Source organism: Equus przewalskii, chromosome 5 (genome assembly GCF_037783145.1).
Source record: "Equus przewalskii isolate Varuska chromosome 5, EquPr2, whole genome shotgun sequence".
Classification (NCBI taxonomy): Eukaryota; Metazoa; Chordata; class Mammalia; order Perissodactyla; family Equidae; genus Equus; species Equus przewalskii.
In genome coordinates, this window is record NC_091835.1 from 20,630,503 (window position 1) to 20,649,445 (window position 18,943).

General features: G+C 42.3%; 1 protein-coding gene across 2 annotated transcripts in view; it reads left to right on the forward strand.

Annotated features, from left to right (window-relative positions):
• The window catches only part of TRPM8 (transient receptor potential cation channel subfamily M member 8), an 88,829-nt gene that overhangs the window by 17,771 nt on the left and 52,115 nt on the right, over positions 1-18,943 (forward strand). For both annotated transcript variants that reach the window (XR_011539855.1, XM_070618647.1), the window contains exons 5-10: positions 174-351; positions 2,926-3,098; positions 8,897-9,071; positions 10,107-10,174; positions 12,625-12,822; positions 18,509-18,611. Coding sequence is in view for 1 of the 2 variants with exons in the window: in XM_070618647.1 (XP_070474748.1) it covers positions 174-351; positions 2,926-3,098; positions 8,897-9,071; positions 10,107-10,174; positions 12,625-12,822; positions 18,509-18,611 (895 nt within the window). In the remaining variant the exon portion in view is untranslated. The remainder of the gene's footprint in view (positions 1-173; positions 352-2,925; positions 3,099-8,896; positions 9,072-10,106; positions 10,175-12,624; positions 12,823-18,508; positions 18,612-18,943) is intronic.

Here is an 18,943-nt window from a genome sequence, read left to right on the forward strand (position 1 = left end):
CCTTCAGTGGCAGCCACGTCCCCTAGTTTACTGCTTCCCTTGCTCTTCCCTGCCTGGGACCCTCTTTAGCTGCGGTCCCCTCCCCTCGCCCCTTCCCGCAGGGGCAGGTCAGCGGCTACACCCCGACCGCCAGGTGGACAGCGCCCACCCTGTCCTTTCCCTCTCCCCCACAGTACATCCGATTGTCCTGCGACACCGACGCGGAAACCCTCTACGAGCTGCTGACCCAGCACTGGCACCTGAAAACGCCCAACCTTGTCATTTCTGTGACCGGCGGCGCCAAAAACTTCGCCCTGAAGCCGCGCATGCGCAAGATCTTCAGCCGCCTGATCTACATCGCGCAGTCGAAAGGTGTGCGCGGTCCCTGCGGTCCGGGAAATTGCGGACGGTCCCTGAGGTCCTGGGAAATTGCGCCAGCCAGTTAGTCCATCCTGGCTGCGCAGCCTCTTCGGAGACGGAAATTCGCAATGCAATTCATGCGCAGGATCCAGATGCTCTAGAAAGATATGAGTAATCATGATCTTTTTAAAGGAGAGATCCTCAAATGATGGACAGGCAGGGAGCTCTGGCACATGGTGGGGGGTTTCGCAAATTAACTTTAAAATCAGCGTTAAGGTACTTCCTTGTGGGTGATTTTATGTTTCGGTTAATCTTCTAAGGTTTTCATTTTATTTCTGCATATAATATTTTACCCGGAATACTCTGGCGAAAAGGAGATTCCTTTCAAAAAGGAAAGTTTAATTCGTTTGCTCTTTAATTTTGAGATCAAGGATGCTATTTTGGAAATAGTGACAGTGCCTGTGAGGTGGTCAGCGCCACGAAAGTCTATGATAGAGATCAAAATAAATAACAGTGGCTCTGTTACTACAGATGTTCAGCTTAGCATTTCTTTTTCTTTTTAACTTTTTATTATGAAAAATTTCAAACCTGCAGAAGAGTAGTAAGAATAATACAGTGAACATCTGCACACCCTTCATTTGGATTCACCAGATCTTAACATTTTCCCACATTTGTCTGATCTCCTTCCATAAATATCCACATATTATGATTTTTTTTCAATCAATTGAGAGTAAATTGCGGGCATCATGGCCCTCTGCCCCCAAGTATGTCAGCATGCTTCTCCTAGGAACAGGATGTTCTCTCCTATAACTTCTCACAATTTTCAAACCCGAGAAAGTTAACGTGGACCAATACTGTTCCCTAACAAACTGTCCATATTTTAATTTTGCTATTATACCAACAATGTCCTTTAGAGCAAAAAACAAAAATTTTTTTCTCTATCTGGACTCCAATGCATTCAGCTTTTTTTTTTTTATCATAGCAGGCTAAAAAACGTTCATTCATCTCGAACTATTCTTTGTCTTTCTCGGCTGTTCAGGACATTTCTGAAGACTGCAGACAAACTGTTTTTGCAGACTGCCCCTCAATTTGAGTTTGACTCATGTTTCCTTATGAGTAGATTTCATTTACCCAAGCCTTACATTTTAAAAGCTTCTTTATTAGGAATATTAGTTGACTGACAGCACTAAGGAGCTAGGTGGCTTATTTTAGATATGAGTTTTTCCTTAATGTCAAGAAGAAACTGAGATCCCCCCCCATGTATTCCTCTCAATTTCCTGATGAACCAGAGAGGGCCACCGTAAGTAGTTACTTTGTCATGAAACTAACTCAGTTCCTTGCTAAATCCTGAACACACATCATTCATTCATTTAATGTTCTTATGAAATGCCTACTATGTGTCAGGAATTGTTTTAGGTGATGGGAATATAGCAGAACAAAACAGACAGAAGTTCCTGGCCTGGGACAGCTTCTTAGGTGAAGTGAGGGGCCAGAGAGGGGATGTTAATGGTCTCATTGTGCTCAGCATTGGCCCCTGGAGAGCTCCTTCACTTCCTGTTGTCTCATTTTAAAGCTGGGGGAGGTGTTGACTCTTGAAATCTGTCTGGAGGAAGGAGTTTGGGTGCTGATGGGTCTGGAATCACATCCTCTGAGAACTGGCTGAATTTCGGGTATGAAAATTCTAAGGACTGCATCACATTTGCCTTAAAATGTTGGAAGTAAAATATTGGACATACTTCTACGTGGGAGTTGACTAAGCTTGTTCCTCACTGCTGAAGACAGCAGTAAAATTAGAGAACGGAGACAAATAGTGGACAGAAGCCCTTTCTGACGGTTGGAGCAGAGGGCTCCCTCACTCAGGATTCCTGACACTTCCGTGACCAGAGCTAATGAAGGGAGGCTGGGACCGTCCCTCGGGCTGGATTCCTGCATGGGTAGCAGATTAGAGCAGAGTCATTTCCAACTTTATAGTCTATTATTATGCAAAATAATATTTTGTAGGTATTTTATTTACTTCAATTCGAAAACAAAAACAAAACAAAAATTCAAACCCCTTGACCTTGTGAAGATCATCACATCGAAACCTTAAGATAGCAGTATGCAAAATTGTGTGGTTCTAAAGTAGAGTTAAATTGTAGGCACCAAGGTCATGCCAGGAAGGTCACGGAGACCCACCCACGTGGGGGTCTGGGAGGTGGGGGTCGGAGCCTTGGGAGCGTGCTCCGCTTTCCATGGAGGCACTGCCTAACTTGCTCAAAGGCTCAGGCCAGGCATTTATTATCCATAAAAAGATTTACCTGAGAGGCTGCTTAAAGATGCAGATTCCCTGGCCCACCTGCCAGAGAGTCTGATGATGGAGATTTACCATGAGATCCAGAATCTGTATTTGTTCTAAACCAGCATCTCTTAGAAACACTGAGATCCTCTTCTCCTTCCCTTCCATACGGTCGTAGGCGAGGCCCATTCCAAAGTGGGGTGGCAGTGCTGCGTCCTGGTACTCCTGGGACGGGAGCTTCTTTAGGGGTCTGTGAGCACAGGAAGGGAACCCTAGCCAGCTGAGCGCGTGCTCCTCTCCTTCCTTGACAGGCGCTTGGATCCTCACTGGAGGCACCCACTATGGCCTGATGAAGTACATCGGGGAGGTGGTGAGAGACAACACCATCAGCAGGAGCTCGGAGGAGAACATCGTGGCCATTGGTATAGCGGCTTGGGGCATGGTCTCCAACAGGGACACCCTCATCAGGAATTGCGATGCTGAGGTACGAGTGGGTCCGGAGGAGGTCTGTGAGGTCACTCACGTGGGAGAAAGACCGCGGCATGGGGCTCTGTGACGCAGTCAGCTCCTAGGGAAGGCGGCCTTACAAGGAGCATCTTTGGAATCTCAGGGATTAAAAATAAGGATGACATAATCAAAGAACTCCTGGGAAGGAGTTACCCATGGATGTGTTTTGTTCATTAAGATTTGTTCCCAGCAAATTGTGGTAGAATCACTTTCTTTATTCTTTATAACCATGAGCTGAATCTGTCCCCACAGGGTTCCAGTCCTGGCTCCCATGCCTTTCTTGCTTGGCCACACTCACAGGAATTGAAATGAATGCTATGGCCCCTGGTTAATTTGGCATTAAGAGGGCTGTGAGATGCCCCTTCCCAAAATTTCCCGTGAGCATATTTAGAGAGTAATGAAATGCGAATTTCACGTTAGAAATACAAGGTAGACGTGGGCTTTTGTATCAAGTATGGAATTTTGAAAACAGCATTTCTAGTGAATTGAGGACCTCCTTAAACAAAAGGTGTTCTTTACTCAGAAGCTTTGGGCCAGATGCTCAGAAATCACAATTTACTTCACACTGTCTTCCATCCGGGACTCCTTAGAAGTTTACACAGTAAATGTTCGGGATTTGGGGAATCACCGTGGTTCTTTTTATTTTTAGAAATTATTTTACTTTTGTGTCTGTGACTATTGTTGAGGTTCCTGCGGGAAAGAGGAGAGTGGGGGCCATTTCCTGAGTGTCTCCCACGGTGGAGTGGGAGGAGGGTGGGCTTTGGGGGCCCGGAGGTCTGGGTGTGAGTGACCGATCTTTTGACAGCTGCATAGTCTGAGCGAGATCTCTTCTCTAAGTTTTTATAATCATGACCTTGTGTTGTTGTGGGATAAATTAATTATGCAGGTTGAATAGTAGTTTTTATTGTTATTACCAGACGCTCGGCCAGGGATGGCTAGATGGCCTCACATCAAATGCCACCTTCAGGGTGAGAGCGGCCTGGGGAGGAGTCTGAGGACAGTGGCCAGCTGGGTGGGAAAGAATGCTGTTATCTGTTAGCGATGTTTTGTTGTGTGCATAGGAGTCTACTCGGTGTTGTATAATCATCATCGCCCTGGTGGACACGTTACATATATTAATTCATAGAATCGCAAAAATGACCCTGTAAAGAAAGTATTTTTACCTGTGAATTGGAACAACAACAAAAGACTTCAATGTTTCCCTGGTGGGAGTTTATGGGACCCATTCTCTGTCAAGAAGTAAAATCTGAAATGAATCTATAAAGATTAAACAGAAAATGCCAATCACTTGGAAATTAAGAACCAAACAATCAAACAACCTTCTTATTAAATAGCTCTTGGGTCAAAAAAGAACTTTCAAGGGCTGGCCCGGTGGCACAGTGGTAAAGTTTGCATGTTCCACTTTGGTGACCCAGGATTCGCCGGTTCAGATCCCTGGTGCAGACCTATGCACTGCTTGTCAGCCATGCTGTGGCAGGCACCCCACATATAAACTAGAGGAAGATAGGCACAGATGTTAGCTCAGGGCCAGTCTTCCAAAAAAAAGAACTTTCAAAATTATACAGTCAGCCCTCCATATCTTCTGATTCTGCATCCATGGATTCAACCAATTGCAGGTGGTATACATACTGGGTTTACTAGTTGGATCTTCGGATGCAGAGGGCCAACTAAGGGACTGAACATCCTCAGATTTTGGCATCCAAGAGGGGGTCTTGAAACTAATCCCCCGAGGATGCTGAGTGATGACTGTAATTGCAGGTCACTTAGAAAGCAATGAAAATGAAAACATTTCATATTAAGGCTAACAATGTATGGCCAAAGCTGCATCAAGAGTGAAATTCATAGTCGTTTACCTTTATTAGTGAAAATAATTCAATAATAATAATAACAATAATAACTAACATTTATTTAATAGTACTTACTGTGTATTGGATTCCATTCTAAGTGTTTTACATACAATAACTCATTTAATCTTCACAACAGTCCTATGAGTTAAGAACCACTATTACCTCTCATTATAGATGAGAAAACTGTGACACAGAGAAAGTAAGAAACTTCCTTAACTCACATGGCTGGTAAGTGGCAGAGCCATGGTTCATAGTCCTTTAACCACAGCAGTATTCAAATTAATAGGTTTGAAAAGTAACAACACCAACAAAACTTAAGAAGGGCAGGAGGAGAAAAATAATAGTCAATCAGCAATAAATTAATTAGAAAAGAAAAAAGAGAAAGAATAGAAATATTCTTTTTTCTCTGAAATAGTTCTAACAATTTAATTTAAGGAATAAATAGAACCAAGAAATCAAATATAATAATAAATGTTGAGAAAAATTATGTGGATGCTGCATACAACTGTGTGTCAATAAATTTGAAGATCTCGTGGGAATTTATATTTTTCTGTGAAACTATAACTTTTAAAAAACTGATTTGAAAAGAACTAGAAAATCTGACTAGATGAATTATCAATGAACGAGCTTAAAGGAAGATAAAAAATTATCTCCAAAATTACTCTTGGCCAGATGGCTTCACCTAGTCACAATTTAAAAAAAGTCTATTAATAGCTAATTTCAAAAATATTTATAGTCTCCAGCACATACAGAAGCATGAGATCTTTATAAATTGCTGGAGAATGAACAAATTTGTGTCCTTTCTGGAAAAATCTTTGGAGATATGTATCAAGAGCATGAAAGCTTCATAATATATATCCAATAATCATAAATACATCACTAGGGAATTTAATATTTGGACAAATATATCGTTAAAATATTTCTTATAGTAGCAAGAATTGACATGAATGTAAATATCTAGTTATGTTAATAATAGGAGAATCTTCAGGTAGATTACACAGAACTTGAGGGAAAATTGTTGAACCTTTAAAATACTATTTCCAAAGGTTTTCCTAGTATGGAAAATATTTACAATTTTAAATAGAAAATTATGAAAACTATGTAAATCAATCCACGCCTGGAAAAGAAATAAATGCACTAAAATCTTGATGGGGACTATCACTGAGTTGTGGAATTTAGTGTGATTTTAATTTTCCTTTTACTTTTCTGCATTTTCCATGTTTTCTACTATAAGCATAGATTATTTTTAGATACTCAAATTACAGTGCTAATTGTTATCCTTTTATGTTTCTGTTAACGATAGAGTAGTTTTGCAGGAAACCCATGACCTTGTGGCTGACTTCCTTGTTTCTTTTCTGCCTTCCACGAACAACGGCTTTTGATCTTTTGCATAAGTTGAACCTCATAATTGTTCATAATGACTTCGTCAGACATCTCTTTCTACTCATGGCCTCATTACAAACCCCACCACGGGGCTCTACTAGGATCCAGATTCAGCTGGCTGAAACAATACTGCATTTCACAAGCACTAAAGTTTTACATAATTTTGAGGATCTTTTCTAGGGTTTTTTTCTCATCTTCCATCAGCTGTTTTTTCTTGACTCAGCACTACACTTTAAAAATTATTGTCATGTTAAAAAGGATAGCTCAGGGGCTGGCCCTGTGGCCTAGTGGTCAAGTTTGGTGTGCTCCACTTTGGTGGCCCAGATCTGGTTCCCGGGCATGGACCTACACCACTTGTCAGTGGCCGTGTTGTAGCAGCGACCCACATACAGAGTAGAGGAAGACTGACAACAGATGTTAATGCTCAGGGTCAATCTTCCCTGGCAAAAAAAAAAAAAAAAAAGAAAGAAAGAAAAAAGATAGCTCAAGTCTCTACTCATTATTCTTGTTATTTAAACTTTAAAATCCCTTTGTAAAGATACAACCCAACACAACAAACACAAAAGACAAAACAACACAATAAAATTTCACACTCACTAAGTGGAATCATATTAAACCTGTAAGTTGCTGCAGGAAAAAATGTGATTGTTATGCTATCAGGTCCTTGTCCAGTGACAATTTATGCAAGTCTGTGTCTTTCAGGAAAGTTTATAGTTTTCCTCTTTGGGTCCCACCTATTTCTTCTTAACGCTATTTCTAGAGATTTTTAATTTTTTTATTTTTGTGAATGGGGTCTTTATTCAATGTAGTTTTTGAAGTGATTTTTGGTGGTGTGTATAAAAATAGTGATTTGTTGTTTTGAATCAACATTTTATGAACTCTTGTCTTTGTTCTAATAGTTTTTCAGTAGATTGTTGGCTGTTCTCTGTTTGCAAACGTATTATTGGTATATATTGTTACTTTTTAGAACAACTCTTCCATTTAGTTATATCTTGCATTTTTTGCTCATTTTGTTGCCTTGGCTAAAATGTGCGGAGTAATGTTAGATAATAGTCATGATAACAGGTATCCTGACAGGTGGTTAGCAGGTGAGTGTAGTGTTTCACCAGTAAATAGGATTTGTCTAAAAGTTCAATTTACATATATTTTTAAAAAGTATCCTAGGGAATCATCCTTTCATTTCTAGTGTATAATTTTTTAAAGTGGGAATGAATGTTGAGTATTAAATATCTTTTTGCCTCTATTGGGTTATTTTTCTCCTTTAAACCATAATCTAACGGACTGACTCCTGGAAACAACACTAATTGCTCCTGAATAATCCTGCTGAGTTTAATTAGCGAACGGTGTTTTAGGAATTTTGTATCCTTGTTCATTAGAGAGCTTGGCCTTTGGCTTTTCCTTTTGTGATTCTTTCCTCATTAAGCTTTTGGAATCAGTGTTGTGTTCTGGAAGGATATAAGTGAAATGGGAATTAGTTGTCCCAGAAAAGTTTGTAGTGCTCCTCCGTGAAATGCTTGGATGCCTGCCTTGCAAATATTATCTCATCTGTCCAGGGCTCTCCTGACGGGAGCTCCTGATGGGGCAAGGGCCACTGGAGAATAGAACTGTAACATATGAATTCTGCTTTTCATTCTGCCTTTCTTCTGATTGTATATATGTCGTTCATAGAGTCAATAACCTTCCTCTTCTCACTGACTTTTCACCTTAACTTGTACTCTTGCAGTTTGGGTTGAAACACCTTTTAATGCAACCCTGATACTTTAGAAACTAAACACCTTTGAATGGGACGTGATGGTCAGGAACTCCTTTCTTCATATTCCTGCATCAGTTTTTTATTCTTTGCTGTTAAGTGTTGTGACAAAGTATCTGTTTAATTGCTTCTTTTTGTGGTCCTGTAACTATGCTCTTTGCAAGGGTGAAGATTCCATTTTATTCATTTTTTAATCCCTAGACTCTGGCACAGGTCTTGGCATATGATAGATGCCAGACAAATATGTATGTGATTATGTCAATGTCTACCTCTACCTGTGTCCAGATAGACACGCTCAAATATATGTGTGTGTGTGTATATGTGTATATATACATATAGAAAGAGTATGTGTGTGTATATTGTATATACTTACATATATGTGTGTGTATATACATATAAATATCTGTGTGTCTGGATATATATAGTGTGTGTGTGTGTGTGTGTGTTCATATACATACACACTTTCCTGAATGCTGTCAGTTTCGATGAATTTATACATAAGAGCTCAGGTCAACGGAACAAGAACTGGATTGGGGATCTGATCCTCACACTGTCACTGGCCATTTATGTGACAATAGGCAAGTGACCTACCCATTTTCAACCTTTGTTTCTTCATATTTAGAACGAAAGCCTGCATTGTAAGATCTCTAAGACCCTTTTGAACCTAGGAATCTGGGAGGAGGCATCAGTATAGTTGAACCCGAAAGGCTAGCCTCCATATGAACATATAAAATATCATCATGCATCTTGTCCAGCTTATAAAATCTCAAAGGCAAGTTCCTTTGTGCATTTCAGGAGTATTTTTCAGCTCAGTACATTATGGATGACTTCAGGAGAGACCCGCTCTACATCCTGGACAACAATCATACGCACTTGCTGCTGGTCGACAACGGCTGCCACGGACACCCCACAGTGGAAGCGAAGCTCCGGGATCAGCTGGAGAAGTACATCTCCGAGCGCACTATTCAAGGTCGGTGTTTAGAAAGTGGGAGGTCAGCCACACGCCATAACCAGAGCAGCAGCACTCCCAACAGTAGCTCCCAATTACTGAGTGCAGCACGATGAACCTACCCAATTAGGTCTTGTTCCCAAAGAAGAGCCATTATTTCTCTTCTTTCTTTGACATCCTAGGAGTACTTCTGCCTGGGTCACTGTGATAGGTACCCTTCGACGTGCTGGAGCAATGACAAATGCTGTCTTGTCCCACTCTGGTTGGTCAGCATAGAAAGCCTGCTGTCTCTTCTTCTGCGAGACAACACTTAAGAACAAATACCATCCACCATGGCAAATATGAGCTCACAAAGCAATGCAATTAACTAGGGTAGAAATGATAAAAACCAACCCACTAGTTGAACAGTTGATGGTTTAGTTCTTTGAATTTTGGCTACTTCTATATAACAGAACCACCTAAAACACTGGTTTCAAGGGGAGAATGCAACAATTGAGTGAAAGCCTTTATTTGCAATGGAAAGTGACGCTCTCTGTCTTCCTGTGGTTGAGATGTGTCCTGTTCTGGAACCAATTCTCTCATGATGTAGTGATAGACTCCATGACAGAGACTCGCTGGAGATGTTCTCAACCCTTTTCCTCTCTCAACGGGACGTACGCAAAGAAAGACGTTTATATATGCAATACTCTCCCTTGAGAGAACACAGTTATGCAAATTTCTCACCCACTCAAGAAAGCATAGGATTATGCAAATGAGTGAGAGTATAATTATTATAAGGATAAACTTGAACCTGGTCTAATAAATATTAGCAAAAGTAAAAGACTTTAGCATTTTAAGTAGCATTAACAAATTGCGATGTGATACATGTCATGCCATTACTGGCTGGGACACAGAGATGTATCCATCATGACCAGTGGGAAGATAGTCAAGTCTGATCTGTAGCCATCACCCCACACCCTGGACTCACAGGACAGAAGCTCCTGGCCCACCTCCTTCTTGAGGTAGGCAAATATTTCTAATAAACCCAAAATAAGTTTTATGCATTATGTTTTACAGATTCCAACTATGGTGGCAAGATCCCCATTGTGTGTTTTGCCCAAGGAGGTGGAAAAGAGACTTTGAAAGTGAGTTTTGGCTTGGTTTTCTAGAAGATCGGTCAATAAGCTTACTTAACAAATGTATATTTGCAGGACTTTGGGGCTCGCCTAATCCAACCTGACTAACTTATTTTACTGCAGCAAGATGGGAGCATTTTTCCCACCCTAGAATGTTCCTCTGACAGGCTTAGATTATTTCCTCAGCCGACAAGATTTAGGAAGAGACTTTGAAGCAAGGTGAATAGCCTGTATATTTAGTGCTGGCTTTGGCCAACAGCCTGCCAAGGAGAAGGGTTGACATTAACTCATGAGACTTAAGGATTGTAACCAGCATGTACATTGGAAAACCATGGCCACCCCATCTGCATGGAGATGAGCTGTGACCATACACACACAGATTGCCCCCAAATCGGTGTTCCCAGACCAACTAAAGTCCATCCACATGCTTCCTCGGCCTGCAAGACTCCACCCACATGAAGAAATCCCAAACCCTAAGTGATTCTGAGATCATGGGAAGCTTCTCGAATGATTCTGCACCTGCAACATTGAGCAACTGAGGAAGAATTCTGCTTCCCATCCTATCCATGTAGACTCTGCTATTACTGAGTTCATCTTGCCTGCAGCCAGACTTCTGTTTGACTTTTAAAAAAGCATCAGTGCAACTGCATTTTAGTCAGTATTTGAAAGCATGAGCATCATTTTCAAGATGTCATTTTTCTAGGAATAGGACATTACAAGAAAGTAATTTTTGTGTGTGTGCTGAGGAAGATTCACCCTGAGCTAACATCTGTTCCAGTCTTCCTTCACTTTATATGTGGGTTGCCACCACAGCATGACTGATGAGTGGTGTAGGTCTGCGCCGGGGATCCAAACCCGTGAACCCTGGCCACCAAAGCAGTGTGCCAAACTTAACCACTATGCCACAGGGCTGGCCCCATGAAAGTAATTTTTAACTCCTCCTTTTAATTAATTTCCATGTTGAGTTGTCCTCCCCCCATATTCCCTGTCCTGTTTTAACTCTAAGACAAGGCTTAGAGCATAGCTATTGAAGATTCTTGATCTTCTCCTCTCTCTTTACCAGGAAATACCCCTGGAGTTACAAGTAATTCCTGCCAAAGTTATTTAGAATTATAATCTAGTACCTCCCTTTGTTTATTATTTTATGTAACAATGATCTTTCCATGTATTCATACATTCATCAACAGGTATTTATGGAGCACCTGCTATGAAATTGGCCTCTGAGACCATCACTAAATGAAAGTCTTTCAGGGAAAGACTTTTCAGGGAAAAATTAAAATAGAGATGTTTTTCGATGTGAAATTGTCAGTGTGTGAATGCTTAAAGCAGTAGCCACATAAAAGAGGAAGAGCGATGGAGAGAACATGATGGAAAGATGCGTACATTGATACATACAAAGATGCATACTCTCTCTCTAATCTCAGATTTAGAATTTAGATTTCCAGAGACCTGCAGAAGGCCTAGGGCGCTGTGTTTCTACAGCATTTTCCACAAATGTCTGTTCAGGCAATCCACAACCCACAGAACAGGGGATAGGAGAGAGGAGGGAAAGGCGCAGAAACTAGCAGCTGAGCATCTCTTCACCTCTTGATCCCTTCATCTTCCAGCTCCCTCTCTTATCATCCCCACCCCTGCCGCAGCACAGCCCTGACATCCACCTTTAGTGCAGTAAGTGAGGTACAGATGGAATCCCAGCCTGATGGATGTGTCAACCCTCTGCCTGCTCTGATGAGGGGACCACGCACTTTACGTCTTCTCTAAGGAAGACATTCACTCTTGGCTAAAGGAAGGGGCTTCACAGTTTCTTCTGTCCCTGTGTGTGGATCACTTTGCTGTCAAGTGAAGACAATTCTTGAAACTTGATGCCCCTGTGCTGGCCTCTGTGGTTTTCATAAAGGAAATAAAAATGTAGATGTTTATCCAGGAAGCAAATATATTTTTATTCTCTTTTCATCAAAGGGGTGAGAGAAATTATTTGACGAGAAAATATATGAGTCAACATAATACAAAATATGTGGCTGTTGCTTTGAAGGTATTTTCATATCTTAAAAGTATGAATATTGCTAACCTCTCTCAGATAAGCCATCAATGATAACACTGAATACCATCTTAAGAGTTTTCACTCCAACCTCTCATGTCAGTATGTGGAGTGGTTGATTTTGTCTATAGGGATGTTTTTAAGCAGTTATTGATGGAAAACTTAAGCTAGTCACACTTGTCCTTATTATGGAATTTGGTTTCAGCACAGGATGTAATACAACTGGCTTACATTTCTCATTCATGAAGCAATTGCAAACTTTTGGTTTGCTTCTGATTGAAAATAAAAGTCCAAAGGGAAAAAGGCAGGGATGTGTCCATATGTTTGATTCACCAAATTGATTTGGAACTTGGTCCCGAGCTGGGTTCTGTGGATGCTCAGGGTCCCTTCCAACTGGCCCACCCTCTCTCCCCTCTCCCAGGCCATCAACACCTCCATCAAAAGTAAAATTCCCTGTGTGGTGGTGGAAGGCTCGGGGCAGATTGCCGACGTGATCGCGAGCCTGCTGGAGGTGGAGGACGCCCTCACATCTTCCATCGTCAAGGAGAAGCTGGTGCGCTTCTTACCCCGCACCGTGTCCCGGCTGCCGGAGGAGGAAACCGAGAGCTGGATCAAATGGGTGAGTTGCAGGGGGGCCAAGGTCCTGGGAAGGGAGAAAGCCTGAAATGCCCGGCGCCACAGCAGCTGAGGGTGTTTTATACATTCTCTGTGACTTTGAGACTCTCCTCTGGCCCAAACCACTTTCTTGCTGAAAATTGAAGCTCACAGAAGGAGGCAGGTCTTGATACCTCATAAAGGGGTGGCACACGAGGTTTACACTCAAGTCTGTCTGTCTGTGAAGCTGGTACTCCGTTTACACCATGATGTCCACCAACGTTGAGCTTCTGTGCTTTGTATGTATGAGTGGTGGAAAGAAGGAGGAAAGAAACCCCTGATAACAATGTTTAAGAAACGCAGATTCTAAATTGGGTCTACATCCATAGGAGAAGTTGTTCCTACAGAATAATTGCCTTTCTAAATTAACTGGCCTGTGACTCAATTCAGAATCTCTCGCCTTGCTCTTTAGATCATGTAAGAAATGTGCACTTACTGGAATATCATTATGCTTCTTATTTTAACATCATGCTATGCCTTCTCATCTTTCTCTCTGTTTCATGATTGCCATTGACTTGAAATGACTTTCATTTTCTTGACTGCTCAGTTCGTTAGAAGCTCATGTTAATATCAGCAGGTGCATCCACATCAGCTCATTCAAAAATGACCTTTATATTTGGATCATGTGAGGAGCATGTGCTGCCATTTGGAAATTTTCCCATAAAGGAAATAGCAGGCTGTAGTCAGTCAGAGTTATTTTAGTCATAGAGCCCATTTTACCATGAGAGTTGAAGGTTGGGTTTAGTATAAATAATAAAAAAAAATTCTTTCGCTAGATGGGCATTTCAATGATACTTAGTTGTGGAAGAACCCCAAAATACCAAATACAGCAAACTGAAATCCTGGAATAGCAAAGATCATCTTTTTTTTTTTTTTCTCCTTTATTTTTATTACACAAGTAATGCATGTTCATTGTGGAGAAAATATGAAATAAAGATAAACAAAAAGGAAAAACAAAATCAACAGAATTCCCTCCATAGAGATAGTTTCTTGACACTTTGGATTCATTTCTAACCCTTTGGTATTTTTTCCGTCCCCCAAAACAGGTCATTTGCGTGTCTAATCACATACATGTAAACACGTATTTCACATGCACATACATTTACACCCATGTTTTGTTAACCAAATGGAATCATGTGATACATTCTGTTTTTAGCCATTTTTGAACTCACCGTTTCTCACAAGTGTAGAGCGTTCCGTGGGGTGGCTGTGCCATGGCTGATCTAACCACATCCTGCTCTGTGACCCTGGAGCTGATTCTAGGCTCTCACTCAGGCCTAGCTGGCTGGGCCTCCGGGCCCACCCTGCTCCCCGCTGGTCTGAGGGTAACTTAGGCTCCTGACCATCCTCCAGTGGCTTCCCCAAAGGGGCCTGGTAGGGCCCTCAGGGCACCGGCACCCATTCCCTGCCGAGCACCAACACGGGGATCCTGGGGTTCAGTCCTCGACAGTCTGACAGGCCAAACGGGCATCTCTGTATGTGGGAAGGCCGTCCCTGTGATGGAGATCATCTTCTTGCTCATGGTAGCCCTTGCCATTATTTAAGGCCAGCCTGGACAACCAAATTCTTGTAAATAGTGAGAGAAATCAACCCAGTCTTCCAGGCCGCCAGGTACTCTGTAGTGAATTAACAGACTATGGGACCCTATTGGTCTTATTTAATTTCAGATAAGGGGGCAGTTAGGTGATAATCCTGATGACATGCAGAGGGATCGAAGTGATTAGGAAGCAAGTCCTTGCTAGGTTAAGCCTCCTTGTCTAAGATTCAGAATTTAAAAATGCAGATGCATCTTCTTCCCAGGGCTGAGGGTCAATGTTGGTGCTGAATGATGTCCTGCACAACAAATGCTTACATGATATTCCTACTCGAGAAGTTACATTTTGCAGATTTTACTAAAAAAGGTAAACCTGGTAGTTTTGTATGCAAGTTTGTCCTGGGATTTCTTGTATATTGGCCATGTCCAGTTGAGAGACAGACATAAGAATCGGGGAAATAGAGATCAAATATCAGCTTCATTGATGATGGAGGTAAAGTTGAAAGATGTGGCTTCGGGGGGCATCCACAATGGGCCTCCTTCTGCTGAGCCCCAGAATGGGACAGATGAGCCCACCCAAACAGAGGCAGCCCCAGGCAACTGCTGGGCTTCCCGCCAGGCTAGGCATGTGGCTGATGGCAGACCATGGCACTAGCATTCTGCAAAGAGCAGATCCCAACGGAGAAGCAGGAAAGGGCTGGCTGGGCACGGCCAAAGTCACCAGTCTGATGTGTCACCCCCCTACCTTGAGTAGCGGTAAGTGAAAGGGGTGGAGATGCTCCAGGGGCCTAATTGGCATGGAGATCCCTCTGCCTGGAGACGTGTGGGTGAGGAGAAGGAGTTTTCCCTCCCCAAAGTGGTTATGCATTTTCTGTTCTCTGCATTTTTAGACCTAACAGTCTGAGTCAATTCCAGACATGTGGATGGCACAGTCCCAAAGTGTAAATATCGGTGTAAGTCATTGTGTGTTGAGCTCTGTGCTCAAGGTAATTTCCTGTGATGGATGGAAATTCAGTGATTAGTTCAAGGATACGCATAGAGGAAGATATAGTCAGCTCTCAAGTTACCCACCAAAGATGGCCCTGGGTCCGTTCTAGGACTTTCCTCTTACTCCTCGTACATGTTGGCTTGTAGAGTTGGAACAGGCCACATCCAAAAGGCCGTTCCACCTAATGGATCCTCATACCCTTTGTGAAGAATTTTGATTTCTGCTTCAAGAAATGCATTACAGAAAACTCATCTGGAGCAGGCTAAAATCAGACACATTTCGCTTTCTGTGAATATATTATCCTTTCTGGGATTCGTGTCTAATTCATATTCATATCTAATATGTTAATGATATATCATAATTATAATCATATCAATCAGAAGATGTACATCATTAGTAAAAATTAGTCTGGCATTTTAATGATGTGCTCCTATGAGGTTTTGCAGTTGGTACAGATTTCCCAAAAGACCAAGCTTGAGAGTAGAACTATTAATTAATGAATGTATACATTCAGTCAAATATTAATTGAGCAAAGTCCCAGCATAATTGTGGATGACCTCACTGATCATGTGGACAACCAGCCCAGAAACCTGGACTCATACTTTGTCGACCTTTTCAAGAGATCCCAGGGGCCAGCCCCATGGCCAAGTAGTTAAGTTTGTGTACTCCGCTTTGGCATCCCAGGGTTTGCTGGTTCAGATCCTGGGCATGGACCTAACACCACTCATCCGGCCATGCTCAGTGGTGTCCCACATAGAAGAACTAGGATTTACAACTAAGATATACAACTATGTACTGGGACTTTGGGGAGAAAAAAAGTAGGAAGATTGGCAACAGATGTTAGCTCAGGGCCAATCTTCCTCACCAAAAAAAAAAAAAAAAGAGAAGAAAAATAGCATACATTACAAAGAGACTTTGTATACTTCTTCCTGGGGTCATGCCCTTCTCTTCTACCAGTTCTCTCAGAGTTGTTCCCCCATATCTACTCCTTGCCTTCTCAAAAAATTGACCCTTCATAATCTCCCATCTATCAGCCAACCTCGATATCATTCATTCATTCATTTCAAACTCTTTCATCTACTCATTTATTCAGTTGACATTTATTAAATGAGCACATACTCTAAGCCAGGTTCTGGAATAGGCACTTCAGAAAGAATAGCATACACAACAGAAAGAGTCTGTCTTCATAGAGAAAACAGAAACTGAAGAAAAGTTCATATTGAGTGACTACAATAGAAAGCATGGTATAATTTCAAGCTGAAATGGGTGTTGTGAAGAGAGGTAACATGAATTCAGAATGGCTTGAGCCAAGGGAGCCTGGCCTGGTATCAAAGTCCTTTCAGGGGAATGCTTCTCAGAGGAAGTGATGTGGGAGCTGTGATGTGAAGGATGAGTAGAGTTAAAGGGGTGAGGGTTGGAATTGAAATCATGGAAGCAGCATGTGCAAAGGTCCTGAGGTCCAAGGTAAGCATGGCCTACCTGAAAAGCTGAAAGATGGCAATGAGGATAGATATTGTGGGTGGAAGCTGGAGAGCTTACAAAGGGCCATGTCAGGGAGCTCCTTGAACCTCATTTTAAGGTTCTGGTTTTGTTCAAGTGTAATGAGAAGTCACTGAAAGGTTTGAAGCAGGGCGAGAATGTGATCAGGGTTGTGTTTGGGAAAGCTCACACCGGCTGCAGTTGGGGGACAGGATTGGAGGAGGCAAAAGTACACGAGTGGAGAAGCAGAGACCAGGTAGGAACCCCTGCAGCCGTCTCTGGGTCCCATCGGTTTGCTCTGGATCCATGTTCACTTTCTCCTTTTCCGTTTTCATTTCAAAGGAAAGGATGTTTCAGCCCCTCTGTGCTCCCACCACGTCTTGTGTCCCAGAGCAGTGGAACCTGGACCCCTCCCTGCCTGTCGTTTCTACTCAGACCCCTCTCCTTCTGCCAGCACGGGGAGAGGGCCTTTGCCCTCATGCACCGCCTCCCACTCTCCATTGAACCTGCTATGGAGTGTATTTTCCTGAAGATTTTATTTGTTTCCTCCTCACCTCGGACGCCTTTAAACCAAGGCCTCCAGCACCACCTTCCCCAGGACACTGCAGCCTTAAAGGTCACCTCCTAAAGTCCAAACCCAAGGACACTTCTTGGTCCACATCTTTCATCCTCCCAACCTGACCTGAGACTTCCCTCTGCCGCCTGGCCCAGACACCCTGGGGGTCCAGGTCCCTGTTTCCAAATGTTGCCAGGAAAACCCACCACCACCTGGAAGGCAGTCTAACCAAAACCAGACTCGCTTCCTCCTCTAGAAGATGCACTTCCTCACCAGGCCTCCACCAAGATCACCAACGCCCAAAACCATGGAATCTGGGGCTCTGTCCATCCCCAGCTCGTTAATTTCTTTTTTTCTGGTGAGGAAGATTGGCCCTGAGCTAACATCAATTGTCAATCTTCCTCTTTCTGCCTGAGGAAGATTGTCCCTGAGCTAACATCTGTGCCAGTCTTCCTCCACTTTGTATGTGGGACACCACCACAGCATGGTTTGATGAGCGGTGTGTAGGTCTGTGCCTGAGATTTGAACCTGTGAACCCCGTGCCACCAAAGCAGAGCACACGAACTTAACCACTGCTCCACTGGGCCAGCACTCCCCAGCTCTTTAATTTCACAAAATATTTAAAGTTAAACATTACAGAAAATCACCAAGGATAATATAGCAAATTCCTTATCTCTCTATCTAATCACCAAGTCCTCTTGGCTCTCGTTCACAGCGAACTTCTTAGGTTTAAGCTCTTGTGATCACACTTGAATGATTTCTGTGGTTTTCTAGTGCCCTTTCCTCGTTTATTCATTCATTCATTCAACAATTGAATTCGTTACACACACACACACACACACTCGCCCTTAGTCAATGAGTCTCTCAGGTTTTGGACAGTGGCCTTGTATAACCAGTACTTTATTCTCATTATGGTAAAGGACTTGTTATTCCAGTTTAGAAAGGCATCGTAGGTGAGAGAAGATCTGGAACACCCCTGTCGGTGGTCTTTATAAAAAAAGTGGAATAAAAGATTCCTCACCAAAAGAGAGGAGTTTAGGCTCCTCATGCCTAAAATCAGTTGGCTGACAGCTCTGCTCTTTACATCTTGCCAGCTCAAAGAAATTCTCGAAAGTTCTCACCTATTAACAGTTATTAAAATGGAGGAAGCTGGGGATGAAATTGTGAGCAACGCTATTTCCTACGCTTTGTACAAAGGTGAGTAAAAACGGCTCCTTTAGACGTTTCAGCTTTGTGTGGCTTTCATGACTAGCATTTATCTTTTTTTAACAGCTTTATTGAAATGTAATCTTGCACTTAATTTTGATTATCATAGATTGGAAGCTAGAATAACCACTATTGACCTGCTGAGTTAAATCTCCTTAGTTGAATGAATTTAATAGAACAAGAATTTGTATGTCGTTAAAATACTGGTCAAATACAATCATGGCAGTCGCCAAAGAGCTGTCTTTAACTGAAATTTAAAATCTTTATCTGAGCCTCAGACTCCGTTGAGAATGTAATAAAAGCTATGGACCTTTGTCCTAAGG